This window comes from Chiloscyllium plagiosum, unplaced genomic scaffold (genome assembly GCF_037043375.1).
Source record: "Chiloscyllium plagiosum isolate Xiang-an unplaced genomic scaffold, Cpla_swu_hap1 HiC_scaffold_37, whole genome shotgun sequence".
NCBI lineage: Eukaryota > Metazoa > Chordata > Chondrichthyes > Orectolobiformes > Hemiscylliidae > Chiloscyllium > Chiloscyllium plagiosum.
This window is the reverse complement of record NW_028270175.1, coordinates 3,586,997-3,614,135: the sequence shown is the minus strand read 5'-3', so window position 1 is coordinate 3,614,135 and position 27,139 is coordinate 3,586,997. Positions and strand designations below refer to the sequence as shown.

The 27,139-nt window shown below is 39.9% G+C and overlaps 1 protein-coding gene across 3 annotated transcripts in view; it reads right to left on the bottom strand.

The window, feature by feature from the left end:
• Positions 1 to 15,427: 15,427 nt before the first annotated feature.
• The window catches only part of LOC122540466 (guanine nucleotide-binding protein G(I)/G(S)/G(T) subunit beta-1), a 69,347-nt gene continuing 57,635 nt past the window's right edge, over positions 15,428 to 27,139 (bottom strand). For all 3 annotated transcript variants that reach the window (XM_043676307.2, XM_043676310.2, XM_043676309.2), the window contains exons 6-11: positions 23,613 to 23,775; positions 21,355 to 21,421; positions 20,562 to 20,763; positions 18,418 to 18,634; positions 17,929 to 18,042; positions 15,428 to 16,952 (exon numbers count right to left, since the gene is read on the bottom strand). In XM_043676307.2, coding sequence (XP_043532242.1) covers positions 17,936 to 18,042; positions 18,418 to 18,634; positions 20,562 to 20,763; positions 21,355 to 21,421; positions 23,613 to 23,775 — 756 coding nt within the window. In that variant the 3' untranslated portion in view covers positions 15,428 to 16,952; positions 17,929 to 17,935. The remainder of the gene's footprint in view (positions 16,953 to 17,928; positions 18,043 to 18,417; positions 18,635 to 20,561; positions 20,764 to 21,354; positions 21,422 to 23,612; positions 23,776 to 27,139) is intronic.

Sequence of the window (27,139 nt, the reverse complement as noted above, 5' to 3'; positions counted from 1 at the left end):
GCGACACTTTACATGTTCAGGACTGGGATGTAAAAATGGTTTGTGAATGTACAAAGCTCCTGGAAAGAGTGGGAGAAATCTCCTCCTTTCAAAATCTCCTTCTTTCAACATCTCCCTCCAATGCAGAACTATAGAACTCCACATTGAAGAACAGAATCTTTGAATCCCTGCAGTGTGGAAACTAAGCCATTCAGCCCTTTGAGTCCACAGCAACCCTCAGAAGAGCATCCCTCCCAGACTAACCCTCCAACCCTGCCCCTGTAATCCTGCATTTCCCATGGCTAATCCACCGAGCCTGCACATCCCTAGACACTATGGGCAATTTAGCATAGCCAATCCAGCCTAACCTGCATGTCTTTGGACTGTGGGAGGAAACCGGATCTCCCGGAGGAATCCCACACAGACACGGGGCGAATGTGCAAACTCCACCTAGACAAACACCCAGGGCTGGAATCGAACCCAGGTCCCTGCTGTTGCGCTGAGATACAATCAGTTTTCTCATTGTATCAACTAATCTATTCAGGACAGTTACAACCAAGAGAGTTATCTTATGTATAAGATCCCAAATAGGTTATGGAGAATCAGCACCGTGCAATCACTTGTTAGGACCAAGGGAGAAAGGTGAACTAAAACCTCTCTTTTCAGCCCTCATCCCTGATTGGGAACAACAAAGGCTTGAGGTCTTTTTAAGACAAGGCCATACCTTTCTCCAAGTGAAACTGAGTTAACACATTTTTTTACTGGAACGAGCCAATCAGAAGGTTTTCTTGAATTAAAGAAAGAACATGTCTGTGTGATGTTTGTGATAGATATAGGACTGACGTCAGAGGTAGCTTCATCACTCAGAGAGTAGTAGGGGCATGGAACGGCTTGCCTGAAACAGTAGTAGATTTGACAACTTTAAGGGCATTTAAATGGTCACTGGTTAAACATTTGGATGAAAATGGAATAGTGTAGGATAGATGGGCTTCAGATTGGTTTCACAGGTTGGCGCAACATCGAGGGCTGAAGGGCCTGTACTGCTGTAATGTTCTATGTTCTATGTCTATTACCTGAAAACACCAAGACACAACATCAAGGATAAGTATGAAGTGGTCCCTTGGGCCCACACACAGGAACAAGGTTAAAACACAACTGTGTATGCTATGAAGCAAAGTGGAAGAAAAATATAGTTTTCAATCTTTGAGCCTTAAGGTTTAAAATGGAGAAGAAAAATTGATAAGTTGACTTCTTGGACCATCAACAGCTACAAAGATGGCCATTTGCTGCTAGGTTTTCCAATTTTGTGATGCTGCCTTCTAAGGAATTTTGGAGAACTGGGTATTTCTTTTTTGTAATAGAAAATCTTCAACTTGTGTTTACTTCTGCATCCTTAAATCCATTTCCCTAGCGCATGCCACTGTGTCTCTTGAAATAGCAGCTTGTTTATACATTCTGATCTTCTGAGTTTATGTTTGCAAGCTCATTAATCACACGTGAGATTTTGTCTCCAACATGTGAAGATTCTTATGATGGTGTAAATCAAATCAGCAATGAGGATTTTTCTCAGCTTCCCCAGGAGATCAGGTTGGTTGGCTTCGTTGGCCTTGGTGAAAATGGTAATTTCAGCTCAGACTGTTTTTGATGTAATCCATTTTGCTTTTGTGAAATTTGCTTCCTGGTATAGATCATGTGATCCTTCTTGCCATTATAAGATTGTGTTTTCATCTTTTTTAACACCATTTCAGTGTATGAAATCCCAATATTGGATCAGCCAAGGGAATTAAACATCAATTATCTGTATTTATACAATCATGACACTTGTTGACAGTTGATCAGCCATTATTAGACTAAAGAAACATACACAGAGACTGCTGGAGAAACTCAGCAGGTCTGATAACATCACTGGAGAGCGAAACAGAGTTAATGTTTTGAGTCTGAAGATGTCATACCAGACTCAAGATGTTAACTCTGCTTTCTCTCCACAGATGCTGCCAGATCTGCTGAGTTTCTCCAGCATTCTCTGTGTTTGTTCGAGATGTCCAACATCCACAAAATTTTGCTTTTACTAGACCAATGAGCATTGGCTTTATGTCTCGCTCCTATTCAGGAGTTTTGTGAGATCACAGAATAGAATCAATGGAAAACTGAACTGAATGGCCAGCGTTATGTGAACAGCGATTTTACAGCAACAACATTTAACAGATGGCAAGCATGCAAATGATCAGTTAATCTGTTTGATTTTATGAATACATTTGAGGGAAGAATTTGAATAATGCATCATAATCTTTAAAGCTTCCGAGAAGCTGACCGAGAGGACGGCCAGGCGATTTTACACCAGGGGTGGCACATGGTACAAAACAAGGGCTTGTTTCAAACCACTCAGAAGAACATGAAGTTGAACAAAACTTTTCAACAATTCAAATTTTTGAACCGGTTCTTGGTATTATTTCAATTTTTAATTATTTTCGAAGGAAGTAGTGGCATATTGGCAATATGAGAATAATCCAGAACCCGGAGTTAATGACAAGAATAGAAATTGCTGGAAAAGCTCATCAAGTCTGGCAGCACCCGTAGAGAGAAATCAAAGCTAATGTTTTGGGTTCAGTGACCCTTCCTCAGAACTATTTTTGTCTCGGATTTACAGCATCTGCAGTTCTTTCAGTTGTTATTTAGTTGATAACTCACTGCCGCACAGTAATGCTCTGGTACGTGGTTTTGAATCCCACCAAAGGCTGAAATCCTTATAACATTTAAAAAGTAATTAGATGTGCATTTATGATGCCAAGGTGTTCAAAGCTATGGCCAAGGTGCCAGAAAATGGGACTGGAATAGTTTGGCGATTTTTGGCTGATGCTGATTCAATGGACTGAACAGCCTTTTTCTGTATTGTAGATCTCTGTGACCATTGCAGACAAAGAAATTTGAATTCAATAAAGATCTATGCAAATGGTGATTATATAACCACTGTCAATTGTTGTAAAAAAAACATCTGCTTCACTAATGTCCTTTAGGGAAGGAAATATGCCATCCTTAGCAGATCTGGCCTACATGTGACTCCAGACTCACCACAATATGGTTGACTCTAAACCGGCCGTGAAACAGCGCCACAAGCCATTCAGACCAAGTGGCAATTAGGGACTGGCAATAAATGCTCAGCCCTTGCCAACAATGCCCACACCTCTTCCCCCCCTCCCCCCAAGCAAAGTTTTAAAAGAGCAACCAGCTTGCCATCTCAAAAATAATTGGCACTAGTGGAATTTGGGGGGAAATTGCATAGCTCATGTTCTGGCTTGAGGCAGGCTTTTTCCTGTCAGGGAGCAGTAGGAGACACAGCAAAGGTGACGTGGAGACCGGGAGGGTAAGGACTTAGTATATATATTGGCAGCGGCTAAACCAGCGATACTATCCGTGTAGTATCTCCCTCCTGCACCCCCGCCCCAAAAGAAAAAGACTGTGTAAGGTAAGGCTTTTATTTTTTTTTTCTTTTTCATATATTTAAGCGCATTGTTTGGTTTTAGTTAGTTGATATAAAGCCAAGGCTTACAATGGCAGGGGACCTCAGACCTGTGGCATGTGATTCTTGCCTGATGTGGGAGCTCAGGGACGTGGCTGACGTTCCTGACTCTTACACTTGCAAGACGTGTGTCCAGATGCAGCTCTTGTTTGACCACATGACGGCTCTGCAGCTGCAGATGGACTGACTGAGGAAGATCCGCGATGCGGAGGAGGTCGTGGATAACACGTTTAGTGAACTGGTCACACTGCAGGTTAGGATTGCTGAGGGAGACAGTGAATGGGTGACCAAAAGGCAGAAAAAGAATAGGAAGGCAGTGCAGGTGTCCCCTGCAGTCATCTCCCTCCAAAACAGATATACCGTTTTGGATACTGTTGGGGGAGATGGCTCAGCAGGGGAGGGCAGCAGTTGCCAATGGCGGGCACTGCTGTTCAGAAGGGCAGGAAAAAAGATTCGTAGGGCCATAGTCATAGGGGATTCTATTGTGAGGGGAGTATATAGGCAGTTCTGTGGCTGAAAACAGGACTCCCAGATGGGAGGTGCTAGGGTCAGGGATGTCACCGATTGGCTGCAGAGTATTCTAAAAGGGGAGGGTGAACAGCCAGTTGTCTTGGTGCATATAGGTACCAACGATATAAGTAAAAAAACAAGATGAGGTCCTGAAAGGAGAATTCAGGGAGCTAGGAGAGAAGTTAAAAAGGAGGACACTATGGAGGGCTTGTGTAGTGAGGCATTATGGGTAGAACGGAGAAATAAGAAGGATGCATTACACTGTTGGGGCTGTATTACAAACCTCCTAACAATGAGCATGAGATAGAAGAACAAATAGGTAAACACATTATGGAAAGATGTAGAGGCAATAGGGTAATTGTATGCGAGATTTTAATTTTCCCAACATTGACTGGGATACACTTAGCGACAGAGGTCTGGATGGGGTAGAATTTGTAAGAAGCATCCAGGAGAGTTTTCTAGAGCAGTATGTCAATAGTCCGACGAGGGAAGGGGCCATTTTGGACCTGGTGTTGGGGAATGAGCCAGGCCGGGTGGTAGAAGTTGCGGTGGGATATTTCTTTGGGAATAGTGACCAGACTTCTGTGAGTTTTAGAATACTCATAGACAAAGATGAGCGTGGTCCTCAGGGACGAGTACTAAACTGGGCCAAGGCCAATTATATCAAAATTAGGCAGGAGCTCGGAAATGTGGATTGGACACAGCTATTTGAAGGGAAGTCCACATTTGATAATGTGGGAGGTTTTCAAAGATAGGTTAAAGATAGACATGTCCCGTTGAAAGCAAAGGATAAGAAAGGCAAGATTCATGAACTGTGGATGACAGGAGAAATCGTACGACTATCCAAGAGGAAAAGGGAAGTGTACATAAGGTCCAGGTAGCTAAGAACAGAACGGGCCCTGGAGGAATATCGGAAGAGTAGGACCAGGCTTAAACGAGGAATCAAGTAGGCTAAAAGGGGTCATGAAATAGCTTTAGCGAGCAGAATTAAGGAGAATCCCAACACCTTTTATTCTTATAAAAGGAGCAAGCAGGTAACTAGAGAAAGGATTGGTCCACTAAAGGATAATGAAAGAAGGCTGTGTGTCTAACCTGAGAGAATGGGCAAGATTCTGAATGATTATTTTGCATCAGTGTTCACTGAGAAGAGGGACATGATGAATGTTGAGATTAGAGATAGAAGTTTGATAACTCTGGATCAAGTTGACATAAGTAGGGAAGATGTGTTGAGTAGGCTAGAGGTTATTAAGGTGGCCAAGTCCCCAGGACCGGATGGGAGCTATCCCAGGTATCTGAGGGAGACGAGGGAGGAAATAGCTGGGTCCCTGACAGATATCTTTGTGGCATCCTTAAATATAGGTGAGGTGCTGGAGAACTGGAGGGTTGCTCATGTTGTCCCCCTGTACAAGAAGGGCAGTGGGAATTTCCGGGTAACTACAGACCAGTGAGCCTGACGTCGGTGGTGGAAAAGTTGCTGGAGAAGGTAGTGAGGGATAAAATCTCTTTATATTTAGAAAAGAATGGGCTTATCAGTGATAGGGAACATGGTTTTGTGTGGGGGAGATCATGCCTTACCAACTTAATAGAGTTCTTTGAGGAAGTGACCAAGTTGATAGATGAAGGATGATGATGTCATATACATGGACTTTAGTAAGGTGTTTGATAAGTTCCCCATGGTACACTAATGGAGAAAGTGAAGTCACATGGTGTGCAGGGTGTTCTAGCTAGGTGGATAAAGAACTGGTTGAGCAGACAGTAGTAGCTGAAGGGAGTTTCTCGAAATGGAGAAAGGTGGCCAGTGGTGTTCCACAGGGATCAGTGCGAAGGCCACTGTTGTTTGTGATATACATAAATGATCTGGAAGAGGGCACTGTTGGTATGATCAGCAAGTTTGCAGATGACACGAAGATTGGTGGAGTAGCAGAAAGCATAAGGGACTGTCAAAGAATACAGGAGAATATAGATAAGACTAGAGAGTTGGGCGGAGAGGTGGCACATGGAGTTCAATCTGGGCAAATGTGAGGTGATGCATTTTGGGAAGTTTAATTCTAGTGCGAATTATACAGTGAACGGAAGAGCCTTGGGAAAAGTTGATAAGCAGAGAGATCTGGGAGTCCATTGTACCCTGAAGGTTGCTGCACAGGTGATAGTGTGGTCAAGAAGGCATATGGTATGCTTGCCTTCATTGGACAGGGTATTGAGTATAAGAGCTGGCAGGTCATATTAAAATTGTACACGACGTTGGGTTCGGCCACATTTAGAATACTGTGTGCAGTTCTGGTCACCACATTATCAAAAGGATGTGGATGCTTAGGAGAGGGTGCAGGGAAGGTTTAACGAGGATATTGCCTGGTATGGAAGGTGCTAGCTATGAAGAGAGGTTGAGTAGGTTAGGTTAGGTTTGTTTTCATTAGAAAAATGGAGATTGAGGGGGACCTGATTGAGGTGTACAAAATCATGAAGGGTGTAGACAGGGTGCATCGTGACAAGCTTTATCCCCCCCAGAGTGAAGGATTCAATAACGAGAGGTCATGCATTCAAGGAGAGAGGTGAAAGGTTTAAGGAGGATACACGCGGCAAGTACTTCACACAGAGGGTGGTGGGTGCCTGGCACGCGTTGCCAGCAAAAGAGGTAGAGGCAGGCACAGTAGATTCATTTAAGATGCGTCTGGACAGATGCATGAGTAGGTGGGGCACAGAGGGATACAGATGCTTAGGAATTGGGCGACAGGTTTAGACAGTAGATTTGGATTGGCTCAGGCTTGGAGGGCCGAAAGGCCTGTTCCTGGGCTGCAAATTTTCTTTGAGTCCCCTTTCTTTGAGAGAAATCTGTCAAGCATTAGAAATACAACAGGATGAGGTTCTCACTGTTGCAGCTCCAACAACTTGCTTGAACTTTCTGACCATCATTGCATGGTAACGTGATGGGCCAAAAGGCCTCTTTTGTACTGGTGATTCTATGGGGACTAGTGTATTCGAGGTTCATTTGCAAATTGCCTCAATTAGTTATTAAATACAATAAATTAATGGTCATTGCCCATGCATTTGCAATGTGTTAAAAAATGGATTCTGCGTAATCCAAGATGGATGAAGGAAAAAAGTAATGGCAGTAAGAGCTGCTCCTTTGAGGTATTTTCAGAGTTGGAGCTGATTTTCTCAAATTCCAGCCATAGCTAATTACTGTTTTATAAGCTGTTGCATTGTTTTGGAACTTTCGGTGGTGGTGGTGGTGGGGGGGCAGAGAAAGAGAAGAGAACAAGATGACACTTTCAAAAATAAAAGGAGTAAGAGAAAGGCAGTGACCACATTGGAAGTGACTCAGAAGAACCTCCACTGCTGTCTGACCCAGAAGTGAATCTGCACAGCTACTGCCTCTGGCATTTGACTTTAATTACAATTACGACATTTAAGAGGCATCAAGATGGGTATTTGAATACAAGGGGTTTAAAGGGATTTGGGCCAAATGCTGGCAAATCATAGAAACCCTACAGTGTGGAAATAGGTCCTTCGGCGCAACAAGTCCACACAGAGCATCCGAAAAGTAACCCACCCTGATCCATTCCCCTACATTTATCCCAGACTAATGCCCCTAACCTACACATTCCTGCACGCTATGGACAATTTAGCATAACCAATTCACCTAACCTGCACATCTTTGGACTGCGGGAGGAAACCCACGCAGTCATGCCCAAGGTGGGAATTGAACTCGGGTCCCTGGCACTGTGAGGCAACACTGAGCCACCATGCTGCCCCATGGGACTAGATTGATTTAGGATATCTGGTTGGTGTGGACAAGTCGAACTGGAGGGTTTGTTTCCATGCTGGACATCTCTATGACTGTGTATACACAAGCATTTTTCTTCTTTGAAATATTAGATTATTTAAAGTAATAAGAAACCATTTAATCTTCACATCCTCACACATGACCCCATCAATTCATCTCCCCCTCCCTTCAGTTACACCAGATATTCACTTCAAAGAATTGGTAACCCATGATTTGTGGCTTTTGTATCAAGGATACTTCCCGAGGACGTCATTTTGTCGGTGCAACCAGGGATCAAGCTGTTTCGGATCTGGCGGCGTGTAATAAGACAGGTTTAGTAAATTATCTCAGAGCAAAAAAAAATCACCCAGGAAGAATTTAATATTAAGTTTGAGAGGGAGAAGCCTAGTTGAAATCAACCGGGTAATGACATGAAATGAGGCCAGACTAACAGGAAACAAAACAAATTGCTGGAAAAACTCAGCTGGTCTGGCAGTATTTGTGGAGAGAAAACAGGACTAATGTTTCGGCTCCAGTGACCCTCCTTTGGAATTGATGGCAGCTAGGAAGAGGTTGGTATTTATGCAAAAGATGGGGTGGGCAGGAGGGGAGAGGCATAAACAATAGGTGAACATAGCCTGCCGCGACAGATAAACAAGTGGACTGGTGAAACTGGTGAAAGGTCTGAGTTAACTGGAGTGGACTGGGAAAGGCGCGAAGCAGAAAAAGATGTTTTGTACAACTACAAAAAGTAGCTCATGAGACACAAAGATATTTCCCAATGAGGAGGAATGATTCTATGAAGGGGAATAAACCTTTTACCAGGAAAATTTAAGGATAGCATCAAATTGAAATAGAATGAATATGCAACATGGCAAATATTACTGGTAAGACAAAATAAACTAAGGGTAAACTAGCAATTAATCTCAAAATGGACAGCAAGAATTTCTTAAAATATACAGAAAGGAATAGAGAAGCCAAGGTTAACAAAAGCTCCTTAGAGATGGAGGCTGGAGAAATAAATTTCCTGGGGAGGCAGGAAATGGCACAGTTGAATAAATACTGTGTTAGTAGTTTTCACAATAGATGACACAAGAACATTCCGAGTCACTAAATAATCGAATAAAAGGGAGAGAGGAAATAAATAAGTATCACCAGAGAAAGAGTAATAGGGGGACTAACGAGGAGAAAGACTGAAAAATCTCCTAAATTTTCGAAGCATGAGAATGAAACCTTAATGAAACATAAAAGATTCTTAGGGGACTTAGTGGGGTACATGTGGAAAGCTTGTTTCCCCTTGTGGGGTAGTCAGGACCAGACAGTGTATTCTCAAAGGAATAGTCCAGTTACGACAGGAATCAGGAGGAATTTCTTCTCAGAGAGGAATAAGTCTGTGGAATTCTTCACTGCAGACAGCTGTCAAGGCTAACATTGCATTTTCCTTCTAACTGCAAACTGAACCAATCCTGAAGTAGGACTCCCAAGTCTGTTTATATTTCAGATTTCTGAAGTCTATCCCCATGTAGAATAGTCAACACCTGTTCTTCCGACCAAGATGCGTAACCTCTCACTTTCCCAGATTGCATTCCATCTGCCACTTCTCCCATACTTCTAGGCTATCCAAGTCCTTCTGCAGCCTACCTGCTTCCTCAACAACCTTTCCCTGCATCTAGCTTTGTGCCATTTGCTAACATAGCGACAATACTGTCAGTTCATTCATCCAGATCTTTAATGAGAATCATGTACAGTTGTAGTGCCAACACTGCTGCAGAACTCCACTAGTCACTGGCTGCCACCCATACAAGACCCCCATTTATCACCACTCTCTGCCTTCTGCCTGTCAGCTAATCCTCTATCCATGCCAGTGCCCAGTCCCTGTGCAGCACCTTGTCAAAGGCCTTCTGGGAATCCAAACAGGTCATTTCCACTGGCTCACCTTTGTCTAACTTGCTCACTACTTCCTCAAAGAATTTGAGGAGATGTGTCAGGTACAACCTCCCCTTGACAAAATCATGCTGACTGCACCCTTGTTTTACCACACACTTTCAAATACTCTGCAATTTCATCCTTAATAATGGACTCTAAAACCTTAACAACAGAACAGTCCTCTAGCTTATCTCTCCACGCTTCAGGCTCTCTGCCTTTATTCCTGATGAAGGGCTTTTGCCCGAAACGTCGATTTTGCCTGTCCTCGGATGCTGCCTGAATTGCTGTGCTCTTCCAGCACCACTGATCCAGAATCTGGTTTCCAGCATCTGCAGTCATTGTTTTTACCTCCTTAACAACAGAGGTCAGGGCAACCAGCCTATAGGTTCCTGTCCTCTGCCTCCTTCCTCCTTAAACTGGGGTTTTACGTTAGCCATTTTACACTCCTCTGGAACATTTCCAGATTGCAATGATTTCTGAAAGATCACCACCAATACATATACAATCTCTTCAGCAATCTCCCTTGGAACACTGGGGTGCAGTCCATCTGGTCTACATGATTTATCCACAATCAGACCTTTCAGCTTCCCAAATACCTTCTCCTTAATGACCATGACACCCCTTCCCTGCCCTGGCTCTCAAAGTTTTGGTATGCTGCTGGTGTCTTCCACTGTGAAAACTGATGCCAAGTACCTATTCACAATTCCTCCGCCATTTCTTTGTTCTCCATTACTACTTCCCCAGCGGTCCAATGTCCACTCTTGCCTGTTACATTTTAGATATCGCAATCTTGAGTTAGTTTACCCTGATATTTCATCTCCCTCCGAATTGGTTTTTAAGTTATCCTCTACTGGCTTTTAAAGGCTTCCCACATTTAAAACAGCCTCGGCACAAAGCAGATTTATTAAAAGCGAAATATTGTAAATGCTGGAAATCCAAAATTAAAACATATCCTGCTGTAGGTACTCAGGTGTGGCAGCATCTGTGGCAAGAGAAATGATTTTTCTGCAGTAATTTGATCTGAAACATTAATTCTGTTCCTCTTTTCACATATTCTCCCTGGTCAGAGCACTTCCAGCACATCCTGCAGATTGATTTGGAGATGCCTGTGTTGGACTCGGGTGTACAAAGTTAAAAAATCACAACACCAGGTTGTTGGGACTATAACCTTGTGTTGTTAATTTTAATCTGCAAGATATACAAAATTGTTACGTCTGGCAATATATTGAAGTCATCTAAGCCTTAATCACCTAACCTTAAAAATTCAAAAATTTATGTCCGTACTTCCTGCAATGGGCCTCTTATTATGTATCACAAGATCAAGGAGATACTTAGAGGCTGCAAGTATACCTACTGGTATGTAGTTTGACAACTTAATGGGAAATGTTGCTGGCCAAGACTAACTTATTGAGGTAGTAATATAGACAGCTTGAATAACAAATAGGAGGGCTGTCATTATCCAAAATACATTATTTACCTACAGCAATCACATGAATTATGATATTCATTTAGTGTTCAGAATAAACCTTTGTATGAAGGAAGTGTTAAGGAAATACTCTATTACAATAAATTGTTTGAAGTAGCTCTCGCAACGCAAGTGAATAGTTTTAAACCCAGGACATTCCAGTAGTTCCAGCTCTGCAACCTGATCAAGTACTTAGCTCATGAAGGAATCTGTCCCATAGCATGGAAACCAACAAGTATTTGGCAAACACTGTCAAAAGAGACCATCACATTTCTGGGTAATGCAGCCTTCTGCAAATTGTCTGTCAAGTTTCCTACGTTTCCCATAGTACCTAAAGGGTGCTATACAAATGCAAGCAATTTTTCTTTCAAAACCAGAGCTCTTGCAGACTTGTTGGTTCCTACTACAAGTACATACCTAACATCCAGAAAAAAGACCTGGGTTCAAATCCTGCTATGGCAGATGGTGGAATTTGAATTCAATATAAAATCTGGAATGATAAGTCTAATGACGACCATGAAATCACCACTGATTGTCAGGAAAACTCCACCTGGTTCACTAATACCCTTTAGGGAAGGGAACTGCCATCCTTACCTGGTCTGGCCTTCGTGACTCCAGATCCACAGCAATGTGGTTGATTCTTATATGTCCTCTGGGCAATAAATGCCAGCCTATCCAGTGATACCCTCATCTGGTGAATGAATTAAAAACACATCTTTGCTGAATCACTTGAATATCATCTGATTGTTCACTTTTGAAAAACCTAAGTGGTACCAAATTTCATTTATTTTCTAGAGACTACAAAAAGGGGTGAAATTGAGGTTCTGAACAGTACAAATTTGCTGTAAGGACTAGAGTTGTATTTTTATGCACATATTACCTAATTGTCTGCAGAGATGGTGTCTCAATGGTAAAGTCACAGGGCTAATAATCCAGAGGCCCAGGTTCAGGGGCAGGGTGGGAATAGGGCCCTCTCAAAGGCCAAGCAGCTGGTGCAATTAATGTGAAATGCTAGTCTCAAACCATGAAACCTTCATTGTTATTGAAACCTATCTAGTTCACCAATGTCCTTGAGGGAAGGAAATCTGCTACTCTGATCTGGTCCTCTTGCATGACTGCAGACCTTTAGCTGAAATAAACTGGATGGCCTGTTAGGGAAAGGATAACTAGGTTGCCTAACAAATACTGGTCTCGCCAATAAGACTCATCCCATTAAATTTAAACGGAATGACTGCCAATGCCTTGACATTCTGAAAATATAATTCTCCTGATCATTTGAGGACGAACTAAAATGCAGTCTACAGCCGTATTTAATTGATAAGATTCAAAGTCACTGCTTGAGAAACTGCATAAATGACTATTCCCCAGAATTGTATGCGCCATACTGAGTCACTCACTCTAACGTATAAGTTGTGGAAAAGGTTTGCTTTGGAAACCCAAATGATGCATTGTACTTCAAGTTGACTGATCTTCAGTTTGTCAAGACAACACCATTTAAAAACGTGGAACTGTTCCAAAAGCTTCTGTCTGAGCAATTTCAGTGGAAATTCTCAATGCCCACATTTTCCATTAAAAACTAAACATTCACCTCAATGTAGCCTTAATAAGCCTGCTCATGACGAATAGCCTCAGCAAGCTTTCCTTGATGTTGTGAGAAATCCTAGACTTTAAACTGTACAAAATGACATGCATTATACAGCTGGGTGCTGGAAATCTGTAATCTAAACTTTTCTACATGCATACAAGAAAACTGAATATTGCTGGGTCAAAATCCTGGAATTCCCTCCCTAATGGCATGGAGAGTCAACCCACAGCTGGTTCAAGAAGGCAGCTCACCACCACCTTCTCAAGAGCAACTAGGGACAGGCAATAAATGCAGGCCAGCCAGTGACACCCATATCTCGCAAATCAATAAATTTTAAAAAGTGGAGTATGCTCTGCTTGCATCTAGATTTCTGTATGAATGAAACTAAAAGTGTCTCATCTCTAAATGAATTAAGGGTTGGGACATCTGGTCAGCATGGACAAGTTGGACTGATGGGTCTATTTCCATGCTGTACATTTCTATTATTATATAGATAGCGTCCAAAACTGCAGTCATAAAATATAGCATAATTAACAAATCTAATAAGGAATTCAGGACAACCTTTTACCAGTGGTTACAAAGCAGAATCAGCTATTAGTTATGGTGAATAAGCATGATATATCTAAAAGGGAGCTTATTAATTACACAATAAGGAAGAGGAAATATTGACAGTTAAATGTAGCAGACTGGGAGGGACATTAACATGGGAGGGACATTAACATGGATACTAAATACCAGCATACACCAGTTGGGCTGGTTACTGTTGCAACAAACATCTATTTCTGAATCAACCTGAAGCTCAAATTCCGCAGTCACATGGTTTAGACTAACTCTTCAACCCAATTTGTAACGAGAGTAAATTGGCTTTACAGAAATAAACAATGACTTGACAAGTTTGTTGGAGAGAAATAATTAGCTCTAAATTCTTAAATCTTATTTGTGGCTGACTCCCTTAGTTCAGAAGAAAAGGATGTTTGCGACAGCAGAAGCTGTCAATGACTTCAGGAAGGAATGCATTTGCTTCATAAATTGATTCATTTCCAGATAGCTTCACTAGGAGTCAGTTTTGCTGAAATTTTGTTCTTTAACCATTAAGTTAATTGCATTTTCTCTAAACTCAAAAAAAGAAAGCTGCTCATGAGAATTGTTGTCACCCTGTCCACTTTAACTGAAAAAAATTAAACTATAAAAATAGCAATAGTCCAAAGAAATGTATAATGTTACCTGAAACTTGTTTTTGCAATCCTGTAAAATACAACTGTCCATTATAAAGCAAAAGCTTTAGAGTACACTGTTCTCATTATCCACTGACATGCTACCTGTGGATCTACACACTTGAGTTAGTCCCAGACCACATCTTTAGTTTTTCCTCATTCTTTCATCCAGTTTGGACAACATTGCGCAGTCCCTCACTGTAGATAGGCAAGCTATGTTTTTTTTGTTATCCATGGCAAGTCAGTGACCTTATCCCTTGCAGATAATGAGGTCTAAATTCAATGTTACAAGTGTAACCAGGCTTAAATGAAATCTTCACTCCGGAACAATAATGGCATAGGTCATTGGTAATCCCATGACAAATCATCTCATTGGAAAACTACTGCATCCTTAAAATAGTGGCAGCAGCCTACAGTTCAAGTGACATTTCAGCAATTTAAACAAGCAGCTTTATGCATCAAGATGTAGTGATGAGTTAATGATATTTCAGGACGAGATAGCAAGTTCAGAACTCAGGCTCAAATTTTCATTTAAAAATGTATGCACATCCATCCTTTTCTACTTAGACAATGACTGATCCACTGACCAATGAAAATATTACAGCTCTAGATAATCAAAATTAACTATAAACTTGACAAAATTATACAACTGGTGCAACTTTAGTCCTTGCATGAATTTACTCTCAAACTCCTTAGGAAAATACACAATATGCAAAGGGACTGTGCAATAGAGATCAATAACGTTTAAGGTTTGACCCACAATCTCTGCTGTTAATCCAAGTCAGGAATCTCTACCCTGACCAATCAGCAGCTGAGTTTAAGCTTGACTACATGACTTGGGGCAATGATTTATGCTCACTTTGCTGAAGGTTAAAAAACAATATTTCAGGTGTCTTTGCTTCCAGGAGTGGAAGGAAACAAATGAACACACAAGACAATTGCAATAAGTTATGAGAGAAATAAAATGGTAGAATTTCTGACACTGACAGCTTAAGGTTAGTATTTGTTTTATTAGTCCAATTTTTCTTTGGCTAGAAATCATACATTACATTCATTGCATGCAACAAACAAAGGTACAGTGTACATGATATTGTGCATCAGCAAGAAAGCCTTGCAAAAGGGTCTGAAGGCAACCTGGAGACATATTCTGGAGAATGGTGCCATAATGGTGTATGCTGTGCTTGCTAGATCAGTATCTAGTGTGTTTTGGCTATGCTAATTTCCACAAAAGGGCCATTATCTGACTCTCGTTGAGTGTACCATGCTCTCCAATTCAGAGCTGAAGCTGTGCGCTAAATGTTGTCGATATCCCAAATAACAGCTGAAAGCAGGCTAGGAATGGAAGAGAGATATGACCAAATATTGTCTGATTTTAGTGACAGTCATTTTCAAATTTATAATTAATGAATAATCTCGCTTCCATAAATCTATGGAAATATATAATAAAAGTAACCAGCCAAGACATAGCTCATGTCAAACTGCTTTATTACATCTTAAATAACAGTACATTTTAATATAGTTATCTATCTTGCATCCAGCTTTCTTGTAGTACACCGACTTCAAATTAAATACAAAAGGCAAAAGGAAAGGAGTGAGGAAAGACCTACAGAATTAATGGAAAGGGTTGCCAGTCCAGGCCTACGCACAATTACAGCACATCTGTACAGGTTTGCAGGAACAGAATGAGAAAGCCACTAATGCTAGTCAAGAGCACTTCTGTTTACAGTAAAGTATGGTGCAGAGAACTCTGCTGTTCAACTGAGCAAAATCAGAAAGCCAGAAACCTGTTCTAGAAAATGATTCTAACATTAAGCTTTCTACATAAAGAATTTCAATTTTTAAATGTATAAACAGGATGGTTTGTTTCTTTAAGAATCATTCAAGATGAAGATCATTTGAACAGGCCAAGTTTGTTGAGAGTGCGCTACTCCAGAAAGTGCATAGCCTTTTAATTCTTCATTGATTATGCACAGAGTAGCCATGATTACAGCTGCAATGGTTACAATTTAACAGGTGTCTTAAAAAGAACATCTACTGACTTAATTCCATAAGCACTTTTTGCAATTCTACAGCATGCTTCTATAAGAGTAAACCCTCCCATGGCAAAAGGAAAAACAAAATAACTCCCAAAAAATTAACTTAGAAACCTCAAGATCATTATTTTCAACATTGACTTACATCATTTGATACACACATTGACCAAATCCAAGCACAGGACATCTGCGGCTGCTAGAGCAGGAATCTCCAGCAAGTATGGGCAGAATTAGCCCTGAGCTACTTTACAGAGAAACCCACCAGCTTAAAATTCATTGGGGAGTTTTAATTAATTTCTATGTTATCCACATGGTGAAGGGGGGAAAATTACAGTTTAAAAACAAGCATTCATTACCAGGACTCTGTGCTTGGTTAGTTTAGTTCCAACACATTTTTAAATGCAGTATTTGTGCAACAAAAGGTCCATGACACAGGACAAGACCAAAAAGAAAGTAGCTCTGGGACTAATTTACAGTCTTTGACAAACCAGGACAATGCTGGTCTAGGACTCCCTTGTTTAGCAAAAAAAAAAAAAAAAAAATTTATACCAGCAAATTCCTTAGCTAAAAACACAACTTAAAATTGAGATGCGTGTTAAAATAGAGCTTTCAACACTTAACTGACAGCAAACCTTCAAGGTTCTAAAATTTTAAACTACTGAGAAAATTAGCTGTTTATTCATGATTACCAAGATCCTTTTATAGTTACATTTTGTGGGATGATAGTGTTTTCTCAAGACAGAAACAAAATAATGGTCCCAAAAGGAATGCGCAATCTCATTTTTATACCACAATCTTCCATTTAAAGATGCCTAACATTGTGCTCTTCATTATAGCAAAGGTTAAAAGTACATTTTGCCCTTTGAAGTTGGGGGTGTCCAAGTCAGTATCAGTGGATCGGATATGCAATGTCATTGAATGTGGAATGGTCTTCCAGTCACCATGGAGTCCATTTGCAATCTGCAAAGGAGTGAAGAAAGTTTGGTTTGATGAGTATTGACACCAATGCTCCTGGTTTAGACAGAACTGGAAATAAAACCTCTAAACAAGCATCTGTCCGTATGTAACATGTGCACCTGAGACTATGTTGATAGGTCAACCCCACTCTGGTCCCTGAGTGATACGATTAGATTCCTGCTTTAAAAATTGCATACAGGTCATTCTGCTATAATGGACGTTGCATTACTGTGAATTTGCTGTTTATACAATTGATGAATTGGGGGCAGAGTTTCTAAAACGCAATTTTTCTATCAATTATGGTTGCATAAGGCAGCAACCATCATTTTATAGAAGAACACTCTATTGTTCATGCACAATTTTATTCCTTGATTGGTTAATACCTTATTTTTACATTCAAAACACTTGGAATAACCCAAAAAAAAAGTCAGGATGTAAATAAACCCATTTGATCCATTAGGTAATTCTTCCAAATATGGACTATTTAATTTTCATGGGACAATTGTCAAGAAGAATTCCACTGGGTTTTGTTCAATGACCTGTAAAAGTTAAATAGCAGGAAAAAGACTCATGTTTGCGAAGAGGGGTCTGGAAAGCAAAATGTTCTCTTCAAAAAAATGAAAAGTTTAATCATTTAGCAAAATCTGAGAATGAATGAGTTCTATAAAATGACAACTAAAATATCTGAAGATTCTCCTCAGTATCACTAATTAATTGCTCAACTATTTGCTTGCAGCAGAATTCTCTTCAGGAATAAAAGGGATTAAAAAATTGTACAATACTTAGAATGATTGCCAAGTCAGTGTAGAATCAAACATCAACAGACATTGGAAACAATACTAATTTGCTTCAAACAAAGACTTTGTTTGCAACCAAATTTGTTTCTCACTTTGAGGTTTTGATTTGGCTCTAGTGCATGAAACAAGCTCTCATAACACACGTTAGCTTTGATTTAGTTGCAGACCAAAGCTGAACAAACCTAAGGTTTAGTTCCAAATCTTCAAAAAGCTATCCCACGATCCTGTTGCAACTGCCATGCCATCATCTGTAACACCCAGGCAGCTCACACGGTTATCATGACCAGCCAGAACACCTGAAATAGAAGGGCAAAAGTTTCATAGGACAGAAAAACAACTCATCTGGATTTCAGTGGATCTTCAGCTATAACACTGAAGATTATCCTTCTCTATCTACCAATTTGGATTTAGGATTAATAATGAAATATCAGGCAGATTAGATTCAAAGTTTTCTTGATGCTATTTTAAAGAATTCGACAACATGTTTGCTGCCATTATTAAAATTATGAATACAATTAGCTAATATTTATGACTGTTTGCGATGCTAGCAATGTTAAATGCTTAAGGCAAAGAATTCTGAGCAGTAAGATGAATTTACTTATTTGAAATCTATTTTTCACAGAATTCATAGTCTAAAGGAAAAAATAGCCAGAGTGAAATGCGTAAAGTACCAGCACGGTCAGCTTTCAGAGTATCCCAGACATTGCAGTTGAAATCATCATAGCCAGCTAGCAGGAGACGACCACTCTTCGAGAATGCTACAGATGTAATGCCACAAATGATGTTATCATGGGAATATACCATCAACTCCTGGTCAGCACGCACATCAAACAGCCTGCAGGTGGCATCATCTGAGCCAGTGGCAAATGCATTGCCATTAGGGAAGAACTGAAACAAAAGAGTATATTAAGCAGGAACATAGATAGACTTTCAAAATAACATTTACACAATGCTGTTATTGTCATAAAATGTTAAGATAATATAGATAATTATAAAGCAAAACATAATGCTGACTCACGCAAGTCATTAGGACAGACAACCAAAAGCTTGGTCAAAACTTAGGTTTTAAACGAGCATTTTATAGGAGGAGAGTTGGATGAGCATAAGGAGGGAACTCTGGAGCCAAGGATCCAAGCAGCTAAAGTAGCAGCAAAAGATGGAGTGTGATTAAAACTAGCAACGTAAGGACCAGTTAGCTTCTTGAGTAATTAAGTTTAATGAAGAGCAGTGCTGGAAAAGCACAGCTGGTCAGGTAGCATCAGAGGAAGAGGAGAGTCGATGTGTTGAGCATAAGCTCTTTATCAGGAATTTGGATGACAATAGTCTGAAGTCTGACAGAATAGTCAAATCTGGAGGCTGAAAATTCATGTTTCAGACATTCAGCAGCTGAGTTGAGGCAGTAAAAGAGAGAGATAATGACAGAGACAGAAGTACTCTTAGCAATACCATGGATATGTGGCTAAAAGTTTATCTTGGGGGTCAAGTACATGATTGAGATTGTGAACAGTCTGGTTCATTCTCAATTGGATGGGGGACAGGCAAAAGAGATCACAACTGTAACACTGTCCAAATGCAATTGTTTCAGACTTCCAATATTTAATTGAAGGGAATTTCTGCTCAGAGGGAGAAAAGGCAAACTTCAAAAAAACTAACCGAAATACTCTACTTAGCTGAAATAGATACCCATACTGCACTTTTCTAGGCTCCTACCACATGTCCCCCTCACCCAAAGTGCTTTAACACTACCATTTACCTGCGTCAGAGTGAACAGATTAATTTTAAATTAGGTGGGCTTTAACTGGCATCTGATCCTAAACTGGTGAATAATAAAAATGCTTAATTAGTTCAACCTGCAGTGACATTCAGTGCTTTGGCCCTAGAGCTAGATCACCGCAGATGGCCTATTATTTCATATATTATGTCAAAACCAGTGGGAAACAATATTATACTTTCTCTAATTTCAGTCAGCAATGCGGAAATAAAATCACCCCTTCTATCTTCAAAAGAGGAACATGAAAATGAGCATCTGGGTTAACCAACTTTAACCCTGAACGTGAAACAGAAAATTTGAAATAAATTTGCAAAGAAATTTCCTCCAACCCTCTAAACCCATAAAAATGTAGCTCAGCAGAATATTTTCTGACAGCATTAAACTTTAAAATAACATAGTCAACATTCTACGAGATACAAATCAGGAGTGCCATCTAAGACAAAACATTAATTGGCATTTCATTGTGCAAATGTTGCACACAGCAGCCAATCATACAGCGCCTTCAGCAGGATCTTCCAACTGTGGAAGGTTTACTTCCTAGAAGGACAAGGGCAGATAACGCATGGGAACACCACAGAGTTTCCTTCCAAACTCCACACAATCCTTACTTGGAAATATACTACTGTACTTTCTTGTTGCTCAGTCAAAATTGTGGAACTTCTTTCATAACAGCACTGTGGGTATCCCAATACCCCAAAGACTGAAATGATTTGTGATTTCAAGGGTCACCAAAGAGAAGCAAAAATGTTGGACATCTACATCACACGAACGAGCAAGTACTGACCTTTCCTTTGTATTGTATCAATTTTACTGGTAATCTGGAAAATCCTGTTATTTTAGGTTGCAAATAATTTCTCAAACCTTGTTTGTGCGCCATCTATTTACTTGGATATAGACATTAATGAAATAGAATGCAAATGATCGCAAATACATTTTATTATACCAGGGAAAGCTCAAACCACATTTTCTTGATTCAGAGTAACAATTAAAACAGCATCACCCCACTCTTAAAATAAAGCTGCATAACCAAAAGCTAAAACTTACACAAATGGCATTGATATCAGACTCATGTCCAGTGAAAGTCTGTCGGCACATGCCATCTCGAATGTCCCAAAGTTTGCCAGAGGCATCACATGCACCAGAGACAAAAAGTCTTGTATCAGGACCAAGAGAAAGGCTCATGACATCACCAGTGTGGCCGGTGAATGTAGTTGTTTGCTGCCCAGTTTCAATGTCCCAAAGAGCACTAATGACAGAAAATGCATAAAATAGTTTAGACGCTAACACAAATTTCACAATAAATTCACTGTACATAAAACAGCATAATATTTGCTATTTACTTTCATTTAGTTCCAATGATAAGCCCCTCCAATCTACCACCCAAATCGATGAGTCAAACAAATTATGAAGCAGCTCCCTTCTACTGCAATCCTGAAACATTTACAATTGATCTCAGTCTGATGTCAGCTCACCTGTGATTTTACCTGTTGAGCTCCGTCTAATTTGCAACCAGGTCCTTATTTTACATTGATCCAATTTCTCTCGAATGTTGTAAATTCTGACAACATTTTGATTTCCTTCTCCCATATTATAGTTTAATCTGGTGACACCTTTCCCACTACAATTCACAAGGATACAACCTTTGCTGACCTTTTCAAAATAGACAAGATGCACTGGCATTGAAAATACTTATTCAATACACTGCAAACTGGTCTTCAGCACCTTGAATACATGAACACGAGTCAATCGCTTGACAGTAATCTTCAACAGTAATTTTTAGAAAACTGAATTGGTTTAACCAGTTTGGCAGCATCAGCAATCTGATTTCAACACTTACCAAGTGGTGTCTCCTGAACTGGTTACAATTTGATTATCATCCAGGAAGCGGCAACAGGACAGATAACCTGTCATCAAGAATAATTAAGGCAGAATCCATTAAAACTCCATACATACAAGGAAGGGAACAAAATCTCTACTCGATATTAATAACTTGCTTTATAGTCTAGTCTGCCAAACCATAAAATCTTAATTTTAATTAATTCCCTCTTGAGAAGCCACCAGCCGCTTGCTGCAGTGTGACGCTATGAACATCACAAATCCTTCCATAAATTGCCCACAATGGCATTATTTACAGCACAGATTAGACACTTGGCAAGTCAGACTATCTTGTACAACTGTCAGTCAAGTCTAACCCTGCATTCCACTGTGTCTACATTGCTCCTGCAGAATTTACAGCTGATTGTCCCCTCTCAATGTGGGGTCCAGGATATGTTAATATCCATATTAACATGGGGTGGAGACCAGCTAACTTGGTAGAAATCAAGAACTGAACATGAAGCTTTGCCAATATGACTAAGGTGCTCCACGCAGCAAAGAACCATGTTCTTTGTCTTAATATCAATATATGACGTTAAGCATTGATTTTTTTTTCCCTCGTTTTTACAATGTGTATTTACTGCAGGTTCAGTCTTCATGTGAGAAAAGAACATTTTCTAACAATCACTTAGCTGAGTGGTACAAGGATCAGAATGTAGGTTTCAACTCAAATCTAGTTTTTAATAATGGATACTTGGAATATATCATTGAGAGATCAAAATTAAAGTAGTTATTTGGTAGATCAGAGTCACAGTTTCTGTATCAGTTTTCTACAAACAACCTGAAGAACATGGGTGCTGGGAGCTTAAAAGCTATTCCCAAAGTGAGATTGGAAATCAGTTTCTAGACACAATGGATAGCAGATGTCACAGTAAAGATTTACCTCACCAATTAATAAGATTTCTTCAGATGAGAATGCTGTCCATATGTCAGACAATGCCACTGGCAGAACTCAGATCTGGCATGTGGGGAGAAAACAGTTGACATTTTGCATCCAGTGATTCTTCAGAGTCAGATGGCTTGAGTCATCAGACTTGAAACATTAACCTGCTTTCTCCCCACAGATGTTGCCAGACCTGCTGAGTTTCACCAATCTGTTTTCTTTTCAGATCTCCAGCCTCCACAATTCTGAAGGTGAGTCTTTCAAGAACTATGGCAGGAAGTATGACATTGTCATGAATTCTATCTAGCTTTTACAGTGGAAATTTGAACATATCATTGCTCTTCTAAATTATGGAGTGTTTACCTAAATATTGAGCAGATCTGCTAACATTATAATGACACATCCCCTGGGCAAAGATATTTCTCCTCATTCAAGTCTAAAATTCTGGCCCTCTTATTTTAAGGCACAAGGTCTACAATGCCTTCGTCAATGACATTCCATGACAGTGTCACTTGGAAGGGTATTGCCTTGAACTATCATGCAGTCAGTTTAAATGTGTCACAGCTATTTTGAAACAGCTACATCCCAAGGAAGAAAACACTTCGTTAAGGAAGTGACATGGATTTTATAAAAGGTTTAATCACTATGACCAATTGAATGCAGTGATTTGAATTGTGTCCTGTATGCTAAGCGACAGGAACATCTAGGTAGTCTTCCAAGGGTGACTAGGGGCCACAAAATTGTGGATGAATTAACTGAAATCAGGATCAGAAATCACTAGGCCTTTGAATACCATTGCTGGAAATTTTAGTGAGTGAAATTAATTACGAAATGCCCATGATATAGCGTATATGAGCTAACTAGCCAGATTGGAGCTTCAATGTGTAACATCAATGAGGAGTCACTTTATACCAAAGTCTAAGTTCACCTTCCTTTTGCTAACCTAACTGGGCCTTTTAGCTCCACATGTGAAACCTCCAACAATATTTCAAGGAACTCTGGCTGCCTTTGAATAATGTTTAACAGTGAGTTGAACAGTCTAAAAGGTTTCAAGAACTCCCAAATAATCTATAAATTTCATAGGTCTTGCTGAATAACAAGGTGAAAACAAAAGTCACATAACCCCTTGAGCCTGGTCCGCTATGCAGTAAGATCATAGCTCCTACATCAACTCCACTTTCTGCCCTATTTCCATTTCCACAACTATATTCACCACTAGTTAGTACGTAACCACAGCAAGGACAAAATGCCCATTAAAATTAATGGGGAAAACTTACCAGCGTCTTTACACAAATACGGCTGCAATCTTCAATAAGATTAAAGGTCGATTAGCTTACCTGTATGCCCAGCCAACTCACGACTCACACGAACATTTCCTTCACGAGTTTTCAGATTATAAATGGAACAGATGTTGTCCAAACCACCACAAGCAACGTAGTTACCAGATGGAGCATATGCACAGGTCATGACCCAGGAAGACCGGAGAGGAATGGCATGAACCTACAGCTCAGTCACAAACAATAAGATACAACTTGAAGGAGTGCCTTACTAACAATGTATGTTATTAAGAACTTTTTTCCTCACCAAATCAGTTGCAAAATTTCACCTCATTACTTAGCAAGAGTTCACAAGATTATAAATTTCCATTGCTTTTCAAAGCCAATTTTGTTAGTTTACATCAACGCTTCTACTAGGATGGCTCATCAGAGGTTTGTTCCCACAGGGTGGGCACAGGTTCAAGGTGTGAGAAGCAAAGTTTATGGGAGAAGTGGGAATGTTTAGGGAAATGTTTCATACAGAGGGTGGTGGGTGCCTGGAAGACACTGCCAGTGGAGGTGGTGGAAGCAGGTATGTCAGCAACATTTAAGGCATATTTTGATAGGTACATGAAATGGGGCGGGGGGTCAGAACACATGCATGGGCAATAATTAGGTCTAAATAAGGAGCAGGAATCAGTGCAGGCTTGGTGAGCTGAAGGGCTTGTTCCTGTGCTTTACTGTTCTTTGTTCTCTTTGGTATTTAAAAGAGAAAGAATCTAACACAAGCATCAAATCAGCTTGAATCCATGCCCAGAGCATTAAGCTGGTCCCTGCATTACTTGTCCAATGACATTACCACTACGTCATCACCTCAAAATATTGCTGATGTGCAAACAAGTATTCCATTCCTTCAGCTGCTGCTTGGCCAAAAATCAAAATACTTGCAAAAATATATTTGTTGCGGTACTACTTTCAAGTGAAATATTTCCAATACCAGATAAAACATTGCCAAAGAGCTTAAATTAGGAAATGCTCAAATGTGAAAACACTCATCACCAGCGGGATGTAATCCAACTTTAATCCTTAATACCAGTGAAATTATACAATTAATATCCCTTCTGGAAAAACTCAAAGAACTGCAGATGCTGGAAATCAGAAACTACTGGAAAAACATTCTTTTAAATGGTTCATTGGACCTGAAATGTTAACTCTGGTCTCTCTCCACAGAAGTTGCCAGACATGCTGAGTTTTTTCCAACAATTTCTGTTCTTGTCCCTTCTGGAGAATCTAGTTTTTCTTTCACAATTCAAAATATGTTCTTCCCACATCAGTAATACCAAATTTACCCTCAAGCCTGACCAAACATGAAGATGGCAATTCTCCTGAAGCCAACACTGAAGCTGTCAAAACAGTATTAAGACACCAGAACTGGGAGTACATGGCTGCTCAGTCCCATGTGTCTGCTATTGATATCTTGACTAATCTGACAGTGGCCTCGATTCTACATCCCTATCTCTCCTCTATACCTTATATACCTAAATCTTAAAAATATTTAGGGACCAGTGTCAGCTGCTCTCTGGAAGAAGAATTACAAAAAAAAGACCCTTTGGGGAAAAAAATCCTCATGTTTTAAACATAAGAGCCATTATATTTAAACTGTACTCCCTAGCACTAGTCTCTTCTGTAAGTGGAAGCATCTTTATAGTTTCCATTGAATCTGCAGTTAAGTGAAACATGGAGCAAACAAGCATGCAAATTTGTAATTTAATAATACTGCGATAGTATTACTTTGCATCATGAAAATATATACACACAAAAAAGATAAAGCCTGCCAATGCACTAATAATTCACTCAATGAATTTGGGTGTACTCAGTTCTTAAGACTGATTAAATTAAATTAAATTGATTTACTGAATTACATATTGGGGTATGTGGGGGTGGGGGGGAGGTGTTGGCAAGGCCAGTATTTGTTGTGCATCCTAACTGCCCTTCAACCTAGTAGCTTGTCAAGCCACTTCAAAATCACCATAGGACTGAAAGCTTGGGGTCACATGTAGACCAGATCAGGTAAGGATGGCAGATATCCTTTCTTAAAGCAGATCAGTGAATCAAATGGCAATTTTAAGGTCACCATTACTGAGATTGTCTTTATTTTCCAGATTTTAACTAATCAAATTTAAATTCCACCACCAGCCACTGTGGCATTTGAATCCTGTTTTTCCATTAGAACCTGGACCTCTGGATTACTAGTCTAGTGACATTACTATGCCAGTCACCACACAATACTAATCCTAAACAAGTACAGAATTCCATTCCACTGTTAGTTATAATGAGCACAAGAATTCAAGTCCACTTTAAAAAGTGAGAATATCGATGGAACACAGGAAAAGGTCTAGATATCAAAAATAATTTGAGATAATGCTCCCACCAGCTAATCAGAAAACATGACTATCCAATTAATACTATCACACAACTATTAGAAATATCCACTATATTCTCTCAACTCACCAGAAACAAAACTATACAAGCACAGTAATTTTTAAAACAGTAAAATTTGATCAGACTCAAAATGACAGGACAACTGTTTCTCTTGGTCAACAGTTTCAGGTAGAAACCAGGACAAATGAAACATTTTCTCAAGATGTGCAGTTGAAATTAGTTTGTCCCTAAATAGATCACATGCAATTAAAAACATCTGAAGTACAGCTGGAGGCCCAGGGTGGGGCAGGAGGGAAAGAAGGAAGGAAGAAACTTGCAGTAAACTTGTATGTCTGTATAATTTTCTTCCTACACCAACATGGGAGCAATTGTATTGTAATTACACAGTTACAGGAGTACACAACAGACCAGATACATTCATTTTTGATAGTGTTCTGATTAGGAGGCTATTAAGATTAAGTATTTCAAATTAAACTAATACCTTCTGCACTGAACTTTAACATGGCTGTTTGATATAACGACAAAGTGCCTCAACCATCAGATTTAAAAATGCCCTAAAGGAGACCGTTGACTCACCAGGATTTAATAATAGCAGTATAAGTAACTACAGAGTTGCTGAACACTACTAAAAAGGTAGAAAATAGAAAATTATTCTGCTACACTCAAGAAACAGGTCCCAAGTGAAACTAAATTTTTAAGCTATTCAAACTTTACTGTCCCTTACTTGGGATAGAAGTTTATGATTTTCAAAGCAATTAGAGAGATCAACAACTACCTGCATTTACACCGTGTCAGAGGAAAACATCCCAAAGTTCTGAAGTTAGACACAGCCTATAAAATTGTGTTTGAAGGACCTTGAGACAGAGACTGGAAGCCAAATGGGTTTCAGGAGAGAATTCCACTCCACTTCAAGATGAATGAAGATGCAGCCACCAATGAGGAGACAGGGCAGGAGTGTGGAAGAGGATGGGCAGGTATGTCATCAAGCTCTAACAAAACGGATATCAATGCAAATTGGGGGAACAACTGTCCACTGATTGTGGTCTTAATGAGCATAAAATAGTTACTTGTGAATATTGATAGACAATCATTGCTGCAAGAGTAGTGTCTTTGGACCAATAATCTTCACTTGCTTATCAATAATCTTCCTTCCAAAAAAGGATCAG